The sequence below is a fragment of the Phocoena phocoena genome, chromosome 7 (assembly GCF_963924675.1).
Source record: "Phocoena phocoena chromosome 7, mPhoPho1.1, whole genome shotgun sequence".
In the NCBI taxonomy this organism is placed as follows: domain Eukaryota; kingdom Metazoa; phylum Chordata; class Mammalia; order Artiodactyla; family Phocoenidae; genus Phocoena; species Phocoena phocoena.
In genome coordinates this window covers 58,059,299-58,076,361 of record NC_089225.1, presented here as the reverse complement: position 1 = coordinate 58,076,361, position 17,063 = coordinate 58,059,299, and the positions used below count along the sequence as shown (strand labels likewise).

Sequence of the window (17,063 nt, the reverse complement as noted above, 5' to 3'; positions counted from 1 at the left end):
TTTACTTTTTCTTCATTCAGCCTGATGTAAGCTATAGGGTTTTTTTTTTTTTTTTGCGGTACGCGGGCCTCTCACTGTTGTGGCCTCTCCCATTGCGGAGCACAGGCTCTGGACACACAGGCTCAGCAGCCATGGCTCACGGGCCCAGCCACTCCGCAGCACGTGGGATCCTCCCGGACCGGGGCACGAACCCGCGTCCCCTGCATAGGCAGGCGGACTCTCAACCACTGCGCCACCAGGGAAGCCCTGTTTTTTTCTTAATAGATACCCTTTGTCAGATTGAGGAAGTACCCTTCCAATCCTAGTTACAAAGGTTTTTATCAGTAAAAGATGATGGATTTTGTCAAATGCTTTTTCTGCATCTATTGAGATGCTCATGTAGGGTTTTAGTTTGTTTTTTTGTTTTAACATCACTGTTTTAACTTTCACTATTTCATATGGTGAAATACACTGATTGATTTTTTTAAAATAAATTTATTTATTTATTTTTGGCTGCGTTGGGTCTTTGTCGCTGTGCGTGGACTTTCTCTAGTTGCGGCAAGCGAAGGCTACTCTTCGTTGCAGTGTATGGGCTTCTCATTGTGGTGGTTTCTCTTGCTGCGGAGCACAGGCTCTAGGCACGGGGGCTTTAGTAGTTGTGGCACGCAGGCTCTAGAGTGCAGGCTCAGTAGTTGTGGCACAGGGGCTTAGCTGCTCTGCGGCATGTGGGATCTTCCCAGACCAGGGATCAAATCCATGTCCCCTCCATTGGCAGGTGGATTCTTAATCACTGCTCCATCAGGGAAGTCCCTGATTGTTTTTTGTTTGTTTGTTTGTTTTGTTTTTTGCGGTACGCGGGCCTCTCACTGCCGTGGCCTCTCCCGTCGCAGAGCACAGGCTCCGGACGCGCAGACTTAGCGGCCATGGCCCATGGGCCCAGCCACTCCACGGCACGCGGGATCCTCCCGGACCGGGGCACGAACCCGTGCCCCCTGCATCGGCAAGCGGACTCCCAACCACTGTGCCACCAGGGAAGCCCCCTGATTGGTTTTTTTAACATTGATTTTTAGATGTTAAACCACTAGCTTTCCTGAGGTAAATTTCACTTGGTCATGATGTTTTATTATTTTATATATATTGTTGGGTTCAATTTGCTAAAATTTTGTTAGAAATATTTACATCAATTTTCCTTAGGGATATTGGTCTGTAGTTTTGTTTTTTCTTGTAATTTTTTTTTCTGGTTTTGGTATCAGAGTAATGCTGGCCTCCCTATGAGAAGGTATTTTCTTATCTTTAATTTTATGGACAAGTTTGTGTAGAAATGGTATTATTTCTTTCTTCGAATTTTATTTTATTTTTTAATAGAACGGGTTCTATTAGTTACCTGTTTTATACATATTAGTGTGTATATGTCAATTCCAATCTCCCAATTCATCACACCCCCTCCCACATACCGGCTTTCCCCCCTTGGTGTCCATACATTTGTTCTGTACATCTCTGTCTCTATTTCTGCCATGCAAACCAGTTCATCTGTACCATTTTGCTAGATTCCACATATATACGTTAGTATACGATTTTGTTTTTCTTTTTCTGACTTACTTCACTCTGTATAACAGTCTCTAGGTCCATCCACGTCTCTACAAATGACCAAATTTCGTTCCTTTTTATGGCTGATATTCCATTCTATATATGTACCACATCTTCTTTATCCATTTGTCTGTCAGTGGGCATTTAGGTACTTCCATGACCTGGCTATTGTAAGTAGTGCTGCAGTGAACATTGGGGTGCATGTATCTTTTTGAGTTACGGTTTTCTCTGGGTATATGCCCAATAGTGGTATTGCTGGGTCATATGGTAATTCTATTTTTAGTTTTTTAAGGAACCTCTGTACTGTTCTCCATAGTGGCTGTATTGATTTACATTCCCACCAACAGTGCAAGAGGGTTCCCTTTTCTCCACACCCTCTCCAGCATTTGTTGTTTGTAGATTTTCTGATGATGCCCATTCTAACTGGTGTGAGGTGATACCTCATTGTAGTTTTGATTTGCATTTCTCTAATAATTAGTGATGTTGAGCAACTTTTCATGTGCTACTTGGCCATCTGTATGTCATCTTTGGAGAAATGTCTATCTGGTCTTTTGCCCATTTTTTTATTGGGTTGTTTGTTTTTTGTAATATTGAGCTGCATGAGCTGTTTATATATTTTGGAGATTAATCCTTTTCTGTTGATTCGTTTGCAAATATTTTCTCCCATTCTAAAGGTTGTCTTTTCATCTTGTTTTGTAGTTTCCTTTGCTTTGCAAAAACTTTTAAGTTTCATTAAGTCCCATTTGTTTATTTTTGTTTTTATTTCCATTACTCTAGGAGGTGGATCAAAAAAGATCTTGCTGTGATTTATGTCATAGAGTATTCTTGCTATGTTTTCCTGTAAGAGTTTTATAGTCTCTGGTCTTATATGTAGGTCTCTAATCCATTTTGAGTTTATTTTTGTATATGGTGTTAAGGACTGTTCTAATTTCATTCTTTTACATGTAGCTGTCCAGTTTTCCCAGCACCACTTATTGAAGAGACTGTCTTTTCTCCATTGTATATTCCTGCCTCCTTTATCAAAAATAAGGTGACCATATGTGTGTGGGGTTTATCTCTGGGCTTTCTATCCTGTTCCATTGATCTATATTTCCGTTTTTGTGCCAGTACCATATTGTCTTGTTTACTGTAGCTTTGTAGTATAGTCTGAAGTCAGGAAGTCTGATTCCTCCAGCTCTGTTTTTTTCCTCATGACTGCTTTGGCTATTCGGGGTCTTTTGTGTCTCCATACAAATTTTAAGATGATTTGTTCTTGTTCTGTAAAAAATGCCATTGTTAATTTGATAGGGATTGCATTGAATATGTAGATGGCTTTGGGTAGTATAGTCATTTTCACAATATTGATTCTTCCAATCCAAGAACATAGTATATCTCTCCATCTGTTGGTGTCATCTTTAATTTCTTTCATCAGTGTTTTATAGTTTTCTGCATACAGGTCTTTTGTCTCCCTAGGAAGGTTTATTCCTAGGTACTTTATTCTTTTTGTTGCAGTGGTAAATGGGGGTGTTTCCTTAATTTCTCTTTCAGATTTTCCATCATTAGTATATAGGAATGCAAGAGATTTCTGTGCATTAACTTTGTATCCTGCAACTTTACCAAATTCATTGATTAGCTCTAGTAGTTTTCTGGTGGCATCTTTAGGATTCTCTAGGTATAGTATCATGTCATCTTCAAACAGTGACAATTTTACTTCTTTTCCTGTTTGTATTCCTTTTATTTCTTTTTCTTCTCTGATTTCCATAGCTAGGACTTCCAAAACTATGTTGAATGATAGTGGCAAGAGTGGACATCTTGTCTTGTTCCTGATCTTAGAGGAAATGCTTTCAGTTTTTCACCATTGAGAATGATGTTTGCTGTGGGTTTGTCGTATACGGCCTTTATTATGTTGAGGTAAGTTCCCTCTGTGCCCACTTTCTGGAGAGTTTTTATCATAAGTGTTGAATTTTGTCAAAAGCTCTTTCTGCATCTATTGCGATGATCATATGGTTTTTATTCTTCAATTTGTTAATATGGTGTACCACATTGATTGATTTGCGTATATTGAAGAATCCTTGCATTCCTTGGGTAAACCCCAGTTGATCATGGTGTATGATCCTTTTAATGTGCTGTTGGATTCTGTTTGCTAGTATTTTGTTTGAGGATTTTTGCATGTGTGCTCATCGTTGATATTGGCCTGTAGTTTTCTTTCCTTGTGACATCTTTGTCTGGTTTTGGTATCAGGGTGATGGTGGCCTCATAGAATGAGTTTGGGAGTGTTCCTTCCTCTGCAAATTTTTGGAAGAGTTTGAGAAGGATGGGTGTTAGCTCTTCTCTAAATGTTTGATAGAATTCACCTGTGAAGCCATCTGGTCCTGGACTTTTGTTTGTTGGCAGATTTTATATCACAGTTTCAATTTCATTACTTGTGATTGGTCTGTTCATATTTTCTGTTTCTTCCTGGTTCAGTCTTGGAAGGTTCTACCTTTTTAAGAATTTGTCAGTTTCTTCCAAGTTGTCCATTTTATTGGCACAGAGTTGCTTGTAATAGTCTCTTAGGATGCTTTGTATTTCTGCAGTGTTTGTTGTCACTTCTCCTTTTTCATTTCTATTTTTATTGATTTGAGTTCTGTCCCTCTTTTGATTGATGAGTCTGGCTAACGGTTTATCAGTTTTGTTTATCTTCTCAAAGAACGAGCTTTTAGTTTTATTGATCTTTGCTGTTGTTTTCTTTGTTTCTATTTCATTTATTTCTGCTCTGATCTTTATGATTTCTTTCCTTGTAGTAACTGTGGGTTTTGTTTGTTCTTCTTACTCTAGTTACTTTAGTTGTAAGGTTAGGTTGTTTATTTGGGATTTTTCTTGTTTCTTGAGGTAGCATTGTATTGCTATAACCTTCCCTCTTAGAACTGCTTTTGCTGCATGCCATAGGTTTTGGATCATCGTGTTTTCATTGTTACTTGTCCCTAGGTATTTTTTGATTTTCTCTTTGATTTCTTCAGTGATCTCTTGGTTATTTAGTAACGTATTGTGTAGCCTCCATGTGTCTGTGTTTTTTATGTTTTTTCCCCTTTAATTGATTTCTAATCTCATAGCGTTGTGGTCAGAAAAGATGCTTGATATAATTCCAATTTTCTTAAATTTACCAAGGCTTGATTTGTGACCCAAGATGTGATCTATCCTGGAGAATGTTCCATGTGCATTTGAGGAGAAAGTGTAATCTGCTGTGTTTGGATGGAATGTCCTATAAATATCAATTAAATCTATCTGGTCTATTGTGTCATTTAAAGCTTGTGTTTCCTTATTAATCTTCTGTCTGGATGATCTTTCCTTTGGTGTAAATAAGGTGTTAAAGTCCCCCACTATTATTGTGTTACTGTCGATTTCCTCTTTTAGAGCTGTTAGCATTTGCCTTATGTATTGAGGTGCTCCTATGTTGGGTGCATACATATTTATAATTGTTATATCTTCTTCTTGGATTGATCCCTTTCGTAGTGTCCTTCCTTGTCTCTTGTAACATTCTTTATTTAAAGTCTATTTTATCTGATATGAGTATCGCTACTCCAGCTTTCTTTTGATTTCCATTTGTGTTGAATATCTTTTTCCATCCCCTCTCTTTCAGTCTGTTTGTGTCCCTAGGTCTGAAGTGGGTCTCTTGTAGACAGTATATATACGGGTCTTGTTTTTGTGTCCCTTCAGCAAGCCTGTGTCTTTTGGTTGGAGCATTTAATCCATTCACATTTAAGGTAATTATTGATATGTATATTCCTATTACCATTTTCTTAATTGTTTTGGGTTTTTTTTTGTAGGTCCTTTTCTTCTCTTGTGTTTCCCAGTTAGGCTAGTTCCTCTGGCAGTTGTTTAGCTCTGGTTTGGTGGTGCTGAACTCTCTTAGCCTTTGCTTGTCTGTAAAGTTTTTGATTTCTCAGTTGAATCTGAATGAGATCCTTGCCGGATAGAATAATCTTTGTTGTAGGTTCTTCCCTTTACTCACTTTAAATACATCATGCCACTGCCTTCTGGCTTGTAGAGTTTATGCTGAGAAATCAGCTGTTAACCTTATGGGAGTTCCCTTGTATGTTATTTGTTGTTTTTGCCTTGTTGCTTTTAATAATTTTTCTTTGTCTTTAGTTTTTGTCAATTTGATTACTATGTGTATTGGTATGTTTCTCCTTGGGTTTTTCCTGTATGGGACTCTCTGCACTTCCTGGACATGGGTGGCTAGTTCCTTTCCCATTTTAGTGCCGTTTCCAACTGTAATCTCTTCAGATATTTTCTCGCATCCTTTCTCTCTCTCTTCTTTTTCTGGGACCGCTATAATGCGAGTGTTGGTGTGTTTAATGTTGTCCCAGGGGTCCCTTAGGCTGTCTTCATTTCTTTTCATTTTTTTTTCTTTATTCTGTTCTGTGGCAGTGAATTCCACCATTCTCTCTTCCAGGTCACTTATCTGTTCTTCTGCCTCAGTTTTTCTGCTATTGATTCCTTCCACTGTATTTTTCATTTCAGTTATTGTATTGTTCATCTCTGTTTGTTTGTTCTTTAATTATTCTAGGTCTTTGTTAAACATTTCTTTCATATTCTGAGTCTTTGCCTCCATTCTTTTTCCGAGGTCCTGGATCATCTTTGCTATCATTATTCTGAATTCTTTTTCTGGATGGTTGCCTATCTCCACTTTATTTAATTGTTTTTCTGGGGTTTTATTTTGTTCCTTCATCTGGTACATAGTCCTCTGCCTTTTCATTTTGTCTTTCTGTGAATGTGGTTTTTGTTCCACAGGCTGCAGGATTGTAGTTCTTCTTGCTGCTTCTGTCTGTCCTGTGGTCTGGTATTATTTCTTAATAATAAATTAAAATTTTACAGGTTAAAGTACCTGGGCTTGGTGTTTTCTTTGTGGAAGGTTTTTTTTTTTTCAACTAAAAATTCAGTTTTTTAAAGGGAAAACTACAGACTAATATCCCTCATGAACATGGATGCAAAAATTCTTAACAAAATTTTAACAAATTAAATAGTTATCTAATTCTTGTTGAGTGAGTTGTGGTAGTTTGGTAGTCTTTCGAGGAATTTATTTCATCTAACTTATAGAATTTATTGGCATAAAGTTATTCATAATATACCCTTCTTATTCTTTTAATATCTTTACTATCTCGATTTATGTCATTTGTCTCATTTTGTTTTTTATAAATATATTTATTTATTCATTTATTTATTTTTGGCTGCATTGGGTCTTCGTTGCTACGCACGAGCTTCCTCTAGTTGCAGCAAGTGGGGGCTGCTCTTCGTTGCAGTGTGCAGGCTCCTCACTGCAATGGCTTTCTTGTTGTGTAGCATGTGCTTTTAGGTGCCTGGGCTTCGGTAGTTGTGGCGCATGGGCTCAGTAGTTTTGGCTTACGCGCTCTAGACCGCAGGCTCAGTAGTTGGGGCTCACGAGCTTAGTTGCTTCTTGGCATGTGGGATCTTCCTGGTTCAGGGCTGGAACCTGTGGCCCCTGCATTGTCAGATGGATTCTTAACCACTGCGCCACCAGGGAAGTCTGTCTCATTCTTAACGTTAGTATTTTGTATCTTCCTTTTTTTTTTTCCCTGATTAGTCTGGCTAGAGGTTTATCAATGCAATTGGTCTTCTGAAAGAGCTAGCTTTTCTCTATTATTTTTGTATTTCCTCTTTTATTAATTCCCCCTCTGATCTTTATTATTTCCTTTATTCTGTTTACTTCAGGTTTCATTTGCTGTTTCCTTTGTGGTTCTTAAGGTGGAAGCTGAATTCATGGATTTTAGGCCTATCCTGTTTTGTAGGTGTTTAGTGGTATAGTGTTTAGTGTTATAAATTTTCCTCTAAGTATTGCTTTAGGTGCATGTCATAAATTTGACATGTTTTTTTGTTTGTTTTCATTCAGTTAAAAATGCTTTCTAATTTCTTTTTTGATTTTTCTTTAAAGCCTGGATTTTTTATATGTCTATTATTTAGTCTCCAAAAATTTGGATATTTTCATGATGTCTTTTTGTTGCTGATTTCTAATTTAATTCTATTGTTATCAGAAAACATACTTTGTATTATTGAATCTTCTTAAATGTATTGAGACTTGTTTTATACCTCATACTATCATTTGTCTTGGTGTATATTTTATGTTCACTTGAAAGGAATATATATTCTGTTCCTGTTGGGTAGAATGGCTATAAATGTCAATTAGGTCAAGTTGGTAGTAGATAGTATTCTATGTCATCAATGATTTTCTGTCTGTTTGTTCTGTCAATTATTGAGAGAATGCTGTTGAAATCTCTGACTATAATTGTGTCTTTGTTTCTTTTTGTAGTTCTGTTAGTTTTTGAAACTGTTATGATGCACACATATGTTTAGGATTATTATGTCTTCTTGATGAATTGACTCCTTGTCATTATGAAATTACCCTTTTTATCCCTGATTATATTCTTTGCTCCAGAATCTACTCTGATTGCTATTAATACAAGTGCTCCAGGTTTCTTTTGATTAGTGTTAGTGTATTTATATATTTTTCCTGTCATTTACTTTTAACCTGTTTGTGTCCTTATATTTAAAATGGGGTTTTTGTAAGTGGCATCTATTGGGTCTTGCTTTTTTATCCATTCTGACAATATTTGCCTTATAGTGAGGATGTTCAGGCCACATAAATTTAATGTAATGATTAGTATGTTTAGGTTTGAGTTTAAATCTTTTATTGTGCTATTTTTTTTTCTATTTGTCCCATCTGTTCTGCTACCTTTCTCCTGTTTTCTGCCTTCTTGTGGGTTGAGTGTCTTTTATGATTCCATTTAATTCTTTTTGTTGCCTTATCAGCTATAGTGCTTTTTTTTTTTTGTTATTTTAGCAGGTATTTTAGAGTTTGCAGTATCTATATTTAACTTGTCATAGTTCATCTCAAGTAATATACCAGTTCTCACATAGTTTACGAATCAAACTACAGTGTACTTATATTTCTCTCCTTCTGGCCTTTGTGCTATTGTTGTCATACATTTTGCTTATATATGTATTATAAACCCCAGAAGAAATTACAGATATCCCCCACATTTTGAAAGTTCACTTTACACCACTTCGCTTTTATGAAAGACCTACATTAGTACCTGTTTTCACTAACTGAAAGAAATCGGAAGAGGGTTTTCGCTTTTACAAAAAAAAGTGGAAAGCAAAAATAGCGTTTAGCGTTTGTTTTGCAGTGAGCTGTTGTAGAGGCAGCGCACATCCTGAGCAGCAAGAGTGGCACCGCCAAGCTACTTCCCTGGGAACTACACTCAGCATCTCAGCATCAAGCCGCCATAGCTTTGAACTTTGTCTGTGAACATCTTCTGTGTTTTATCTCAATTTATTTTGTGCATCCATTAGCAAGATGTATCCTAAGGTAATTGCTTCTTCACTTTATGCCATTTTGGCTTACAAAAGCTTTCATGGGAAATTTTGGACAGGAAGGGAAGTCATGTATTACTTTTTCTTTAAGCCACTGATTATTTTTTAAAGTGATTTAAATAATAAATTTTATGTGTTTACCCACATGGTAACCATTTCAGCTACTCCTCTTTCTTTTGTGTAGATCCAGCTTTCTGTCTGACGTCATTTTTCTTCTGCCTGAAGGATTTCTTTTAACATTTCTTGTAGTACAGTTCTGCTAGTGATGAATTCTTTCAGTTTTGTATGTCCAAAAAAAGCCTTCACTTTTAAAAGATGTTTTCATTAATACAGAGTTCTAATTTGATAGTTTTTCTTTCAGAACTTTAAAGATACTGTTTCACTGTCTTCTGGCTTGCTTATATTCTGATGAGAAATCTGTCATTCTTATCTCTGATTCTCTGTATATAATGTATCTTTTTCTGACTGCTTTTTTTTTTTTCGGTACGCGGGCCTCTCACTGTTGTGGCCTCTCCCGTTGCGGAGCACAGGCTCCAGACGCACAGGCCCAGCGGCCATGGCTCATGGGCCCAGCCACTCCGCGGCATGTGGGATCTTCCTGGACCAGGGCACGACCCCATGTCCCCTGCGTCGGCAGGTGGACTCTCAACCACTGCGCCACAGCTGACTGCTTTTAAGATTTTCCCTCTATCACTGGTTTTAAGCAGTTTGAGTATGCTGTGCCTTGGCACAATATTATTTGTATTTCTTGTGCTTGTTGATATTCTTGGGTCTGTGTGTTTGTTTACAGTTTTCATCCAATTTGGAAAATTTTTGTGCATTATTTCTTCTAACATATTTTTCTTTCCCTCTCTCTCCTCTTCTGAACTTCAGTTATATGTATACTAGGTGCTTGAGGTTGTTCCACGGCTCACTGATGATTTGTTCATTTAAAAATCTTTTTAGACTTTGTGTTTCATTTTGTATGGTTTCTGTTGCTCTGTCTTCAAGTTTACTAATTTTTTCTTGTAATGTCCAAACTGCTATTCATTTCATCTGTGGATTTTTAAATCAAGATATTATAGATTTCATCTGTAGAGATTCAATTTGGATCTTTTAAATTTTTTTCATGTCTCTACTTAACATATTAAGTCTTTCCTCTGGATTCTCAAGCATATGGAATATAGTCATAATAAGTGTTTTAGTATATTTGTCTATTAATGGTGTCATCTTTGTCATTTCTGGGTCACTTTTGATTGATTTTTCTCATATGGGTTGTATTTTCCTGCTAATTTGCATGTCTAATAATTTTTCATCTGATGTCAGACATTGTAGATCTAACCTTATTGGGTACAGGATGTTTTCATATTCCTATACAAAGCTTCTCTGAATACTTACCCGATGACCTGTGAGTTATGAAGTTTTCCACCCTGGCTGGTGGGAACATGTGATATTTTTGATCCCATGTGAGCACTGGTAGCTTTAGTATTTTGGGGCAGTTATTTCTCTGTCCTCAGGTAGTCTTCCTCATAGGTATCCTGGGCAGATCTTTGGTGTTCTTGCTCTGTGCATTCTCTCCTCTCTGGTACTCTTTCCAGTGAACTCAGCCTGTCTTGGCCTCCCCAGAGTTCCAGCTTTATCTCCTCAACTCAAGGAGACTGATGAACTTCACCTGGATTTACCCTGCCTGAGTTGCTACCTGGAAACTCTCTCCAGGCAACAGATTGGGGGCAGTTGGCTGTTGGGAGTTGGCAGTGGGCTCATCTTATTTGCTTTATGTCTTTCAGGGATCTTTATCTTACATTGCCTGATATCCAGTGTCTTTAAAACCATTGCATCATATATTTTACACAGTATTTTAGTTGTTTTAGGTGGGAAGATTAAATCTGACCCTGGTTATTCTATTGTGGTACAAAGTGGAAGTCCCCTAGTTTATTATTACATAAACTTTTAAGAGTCTGAGCATTTTAAAAATTAATTTGTACAGAACTCAACATAGCTTTATTCCTTAATAGATTATGTTCCTGGTTCTAATATAGCACATGTATAAATATATTTTTTGTAGTGCAGTATTTTCAATGAAAATTTGAACACAGAGGTTCATAACAATATTATTTTTGTTTTGTTAAAATCATTTAAAAGTTCTGACAAGCATAGGTAGTTTTTGGCAACTGAATTCAAGTTTAAATGTATTTTATACATATAAGTTATATATATATTTATTTATTTACTAGGTCTTCATCCTCCTGGTCCACCTTTAGCAAGACCTATTCTGCCCCGAGAACGAGGTGCTCTGGATAGAATTGTTGAATATTTAGTTGGTGATGGTCCACAGAACAGGTAATGTTTACTAGGGTGGTAGAAAAATGAAAATGAAGGAAAGCTTATTGGTTAGGGTATGTGTGTGTGCACATGCACTAGATGTTCTACAACTTTGTGGTTCTTGTTTCCTGGTTTTAGAACATAATGGAGTATTTTATAGCCCTGCAAAAGAGTACATATTCAATTATTTTTCAGTAGTAGCTTAAAGTATCTAGATAAAACATTTAAAAATGTATTATATATAACAGAAAAAATATTGTAACTCTGCTATGTTATAACCATACTATAAGGTGATTTTTAGGGAAATTGAATCATTTCATTGACTCTTTTGAACTTGAAGAGCATGTAAATAGTGAAAAGTTGGTAGGTTGTAAGAAATGGAGTTTTACAAATGTGAGTACTGGACTTGATGGTGATAATTTTAATAACAGTGAGGATAATTTCATGTATTTGGCACTTACAGTTCCAAAATGCTTTTCCAGGTATTATCTTAATTGATCCTTATAATAACTCTAGGATTATAGGTATGATGTGAGCAGAGCAATTGTCATAGTATAGACTTTTAAGTAATTCTTAGGATATTCTTAGAGTAGATATTTGACAAGGTTATTGGTTAATATTATCGTTTTAATAAAGGGACTAGAATTTAATGTTAATGTAAAAAATTATATGTTATTCAAAACAGATAGAATGTTGTTTGATAGGGCCAAGTATTTGTTAAGTACATATGCAGAGAACAGAAAGATTACATAAGTAGAAAATACAGAAGATGTTTAAGTGTAACTGGGATAGATACAGGAATCGTGATGTATAGAAATTAACCTTTGGGCTGGACTAAACAAGATTAAATTAATTTCTTTCCTACAAGACATCTCAGAGGTTTTAATAATACTCACTGTGAATCTCTAAGAGGTTTCATTTTTTCCAGTCTTAATCTGACCACAGATTTGGGGTCTGTCATCCCCAGGAATATATGTTAGAAAACATTAAAATTTAAGTGTTCTGTTATCAAATATGTTTCTGCTTACTTAGTAAGAATATTTTCATTTGAGTGTTTCTTAGTTTATTTTTAATTTGATGTATAAATTATATTAGTTGAAATTTTGACTGTTAGCATGTTTAAAGAGTATTGTTTATTGTTTTATAAGTAATATCTAATCTACTATGACATGTTTAGCTATATTAAATGCTATGTACTGTGTACTTTAGCTGTGATGGCTAAAGTAGCCTCTCCCATGGGTTTTATCTGCATTTGTAACTTTTCTGTTCATTTTTCCTTTTGGTGTAGGTATGCCCTTATATGTCAGCAGTGTTTTTCTCACAATGGCATGGCTTTGAAAGAAGAATTTGAATACATTGGTAAGAATTATTTGGCAGTTAGATTTAAATGTTTTAAATATTTCATTCTATGCCAATTCCCATGTAATGCCATTTTATTTTAGGTATTACTGTTTATATGTTGTTCAGGCATATTGTAGAACACAGAGCAAAGTAGGAAAGACAACTCAGGTTTTTTTCTTCATACAGTATACAGTTGTTCTTTTTTTTTTGCCATGCGGTACGGCATGTGAGATCTTAGTTCCCTGACCAGGGATCGAACCCACTTCCCCTGCATTGGAAGCATGGAGTCTTAACTACTGGACCGTCAGGGAAGTCCCTAGGCCAGTTGTTCTTAAACTTCACTGTGCATCAGAATGACATGAAGAGCTTTTAAAAATTGTGATGCCCAGGTCCCACCTACAAATAATCTGCTTTAATTGATCTGGGGTGGGGTCCAGGAATCAGCATTTTTTTTAAAGCTCCTCAGAATATTTTTATGTGCAGCTACTAGTACTTAAAAATATTGAACTAAATTAATTATGCTTCTCAAGTATGACATACTACATTTTTTGGGTAAAGTGAGCAAAATTCTGGATTTTAAGATACCTAATGATTCTGGTGACTAGAAATGTAATTTCTGTAACACATTTAGATCATTATTAATATTGTTTTGCTATTAGTTAACCTGCTATGTAATTTATTATCTTTTCTGCTTTAAATTGATATTATAATTTTAATAATTAGAAAGTATGCTTTAAAATAAACTTTGGTTAGAACACCTGCCATAATATTATTAAAACCACGAGTAATTTCACAAGGGCTAAGTAACTTTTGAAGGTTTCTTTGACTGCTTGTAAAAGTAATCTTGAGAGTTACTTGATTAGTCCTTAAAATTTCTTTGGTTTTATGATTTTTGTTTTGTTTTTTTAAATTCTCTGCAGCTTTTCGTTGTGCCTACTGTTTTTTCTTGAATCCTGCAAGAAAAACCAGACCCCAGGCTCCAAGACTTCCAGAGTTTAGTTTTGAGAAGGGGCAGACTTTAGAAGGCTCAAGCACAGTTGGTTCCTTGCCCTCAGGAAGTGTGATTTCATCAGAGAACCAGATAAGTGAAGGTATGAATATGTTAATTAAAAAGTTTTGTCTCTTAATAATGTTTTAGACGAGAATGGATCAGATTTTGCAGCATGCGTATATCAGCGGTTGTTCTGATACTGTGGCCTCCTGTGCAACTGGTATGATGTGTTTGTTTTTTTTTTTTTTTTTTTTTTTTGCGGTATGCGGGCCTCTCACTGTTGTGGCCTCTCCCGTTACGGAACACAGGCTCCAGACGTGCAGGTTCAGCGGCCATGGCTCACGGGCCCAGCCGCTCCGCGGCATGTGGGATCCTCCCGGACCAGGGCACGAACCCGTGTCCCCTGCCTCGGCAGGCGGACTCTCAACCACTGCACCACCAGGGAAGCCCCTGATGTGTTTCAGTTTTAAAATATAGGTTATATTGTGTTAAGCAGCATCTAGAAATAGCTAGGTAAATATTATTTATGGAGTTACCTCTTTTTTTTTTAGATGTTGGGGGTAAGAGTTTATTAATTAATTTATTTTTGCTGTGTTGGATGTTCGTTTCTGTGTGAGGGCTTTCTCTAGTTGTGGCAAGCAGGGGCCACTCTTCATTGCGGTGCGCGGGCCTCTCACTATCGCAGCCTCTCTTGCTGTGGATCACAGGCTCAGTAGCTGTGGCTCACGGGCCCAGTTGCTGCACGGCATGTGGGATCCTCCCAGACCAGGGCTCGAATCCGTGTCCCCTGCATTAGCAGGTGGTTTCTCAACCACTGCGCCACCAGGGAAGCCCTATGGAGTTACCTCTTTTAATAACTGTTGGGACATTTAACTAGTAATGTTTTCATGGAATTATTTTTCAATTTACTTAAATGAAGCAGATTATGAGAATTATGAAACTACTACTCATAAGGGTAAATTTCTTATAAGCTTTGTAATTAACATTGATAAAAATAGGTTTGTGCCTACTATTTCAATGAATAGAAGTTACTCGAAAGCCAGAAACTTTGGAGTTGGAAAGTCAGCCTTACATTCTTTGGAAGACTATGTTGATAGGACTGGTGTTCCTTTGAAACAAACAATTTATTGAGGTCCACAAGATTTAACACTGATGATGAATGCCTTTGTTGTAAAACAACCTTATTTTACCTTTTTTTTTTTTTTTTTTTTGCGGTACGCGGGCCTCTCTCTGTTGTGGCCTCCCTTGTTGCGGAGCACAGGCTCCGGACGCGCAGGCTCAGCGGCCATGGCTCACGGGCGCAGCCGCTCCGTGGCATGTGGGATCTTCCCAGACCAGGGCACGAACCCGTGTCCCCTGCATCGGCAGGCAGACTCTCAACACTGCGCCACCAGGGAAGCCCAAAACAACCTTATTTTAGAGAAACTGAAGTTATCAGGATTCATTGAGTTTTAGAACTTATCTTTTAATTCTGTTTTAGGAATTCTTGAGGAAGTTTCATGAAAAAATGGAAAAGATGAGATGGAAAATCTGACTATTAATGGCCAGCTATTTCTTGTTATTAATATTGAGTGAGGAGCTGCTTGTTAAGCAGCTCTGAATTATGAAGATTGCTAAAATTATGTCAAAGGCCCTGATATTTTGGTGCTTTACCTGGTACAGAAAAAAGAAATCCATATGGGAAGTTTAGTTCACATAGTTTAAGTAGTAGTCAGTATGCATCTTTTTAACTTCTTGAAATTATCAGTTACATATATTTGATTTCTTTATAAAATCACTGAGTAGTAGAAAAAGTGCTTGAACTGAGAATAATATATGAGGCAGTGAATTTTCACATATCTAAAGTTTAGTATGAAACTTTGAGTATCTTTTTTTTTTTTTTTAACTTCGAAGAATTGGACCTAAAATATGTGTGTTGACGTGGGCTTGGCTTTTGGCTTACTAACAAATATCAAAATGAATTTGAATACAGATAGCCATGACAAGAGGCCTGTGTACTTCCAACACTGAATCAGTGCATTCGTCTTCTCCAAGTCTGCAACATCGACTCCAAACACAATATCAGACTTTTTCTTTTGCTTAAGTCATGCTCTGAGCTGCATGCTGTCACATGCAAATCATCTGCTTTGCCATTGCAAGCCTCTTGGAACTGAAAATTAAAGAATTCTATACTGAAGATGCCTAGAGGAAAAATTGGAGTACTTTCCATGAGTAACCTTGCTTATGAAAGCTAAAGTGAATATTTGAAAGCCAATAGTTGGGACAAAAGAAAAGAAAAAACAGCCAACAAAATAGATATCTTGATAATGAGTCCCGTACTTTATATCTTCTGCTAAGGTCAAGATGCACAGTTAGCAAAACAACACCCAGCTATACCTTTCCTTCTCATCTAATCTAGGAGGAGCAATACCCCAGATGTCTAATTTTCTGTCAGAAATCTCCGGAATGAAGTCTAACTGTCTCAGAGTCAACCCTAATAAGGTAACGTTAATAGGTGAAGACACTGAGGCAGGGTCTGATAGTTCCACAGTGCTAGAAACTGAAGAGATTCCATTTGGTTAAGGTAGTCTGTAGAGTAGTAACTTCTTCATTCTTCTGTTTGGATTCATCAAAATGGCTATTATGAGCACCTTTTTACTTCTTTGGCTTTCCAGAAGACTGAAAATTTTTTTTTTTTTTTTTGCGGTACGCGGGCCTCTCACTGCTGTGGCCTCTCTCTTTGCGGAGCGCAGGCTCAGCGGCCATGGCTCACGGGCCTAGCCGCTCCGCGGCATGTGGGATCTTCCCGGACCGGGGCACGAACCCGCGTCCCCTGCATCGGCAGGTGGACTCTCAACCACTGCGCCACCAGGGAAGCCCTGAAAATTTTTTCAAAGACTCCTGTCTCAACACTGTTGCTATACAGTTATCAATTCCAAGCTGGATTCTATTAGTAAATGACAGGAAGTATTTCTGATGAACGGATGAAGCTGCATTCATTTGAACGCTGGTAGCGTACCTTTATGATTAAATTGAACTATGAAGTAAGGAGCATATCATCTCAATCAGCTACTCTCTCTGCTGACAGCCAATGTGATTAAGGGCTTAGATTGCTGATTTCTATACTTTTGACGTAGAAACTTGAGGTCTGAAAGAAAAACTTTCCTGTTTTAATATTTATATATTTTTAAAGTATTGAAATAGCTCCTTGAAATTGCATTACTGAATTTACAGATGGAACCAAAAGGTAACTTTCTTCCATCTGAATTTTTTTTCAAAAAATATTCCACAACCATTTATATAAATCTAGAGTTAATAGAAGAAACCTTTTTTTTTTTTTTTTCAATTTATGGTGCAAGACTTTGAAATTAAGTTTTGTCTTGATCCTGCTACTGGAAGATTTTGTGCTTAGGATGAGGCACAAGGCTTTTGGAATTTTTGGACCACTCTTTAGAACAACATATGAAACCTTGGAAAGTTTTCATCAAAGAAGGAGACCTAGAAGAAATTCCTCCCATTAATTGCTCATTTGAAT

At 36.9% G+C, this 17,063-nt stretch overlaps 1 protein-coding gene across 2 annotated transcripts in view; it reads left to right on the top strand.

The window, feature by feature from the left end:
* LNPK (lunapark, ER junction formation factor) overlaps positions 1-17,063 on the top strand; it is an 83,443-nt gene that overhangs the window by 60,376 nt on the left and 6,004 nt on the right. The window contains exons 10-13 of one of the 2 annotated variants that reach the window (XM_065880485.1): positions 11,130-11,235; positions 12,506-12,576; positions 13,479-13,649; positions 15,522-15,817. In XM_065880485.1, coding sequence (XP_065736557.1) covers positions 11,130-11,235; positions 12,506-12,576; positions 13,479-13,649; positions 15,522-15,559 — 386 coding nt within the window. In that variant the 3' untranslated portion in view covers positions 15,560-15,817. Of the gene's footprint in view, positions 1-11,129; positions 11,236-12,505; positions 12,577-13,478; positions 13,650-15,521; positions 15,818-17,063 lie in introns of those variants that run through there. The other variant, XM_065880484.1, reaches the window with a different exon arrangement.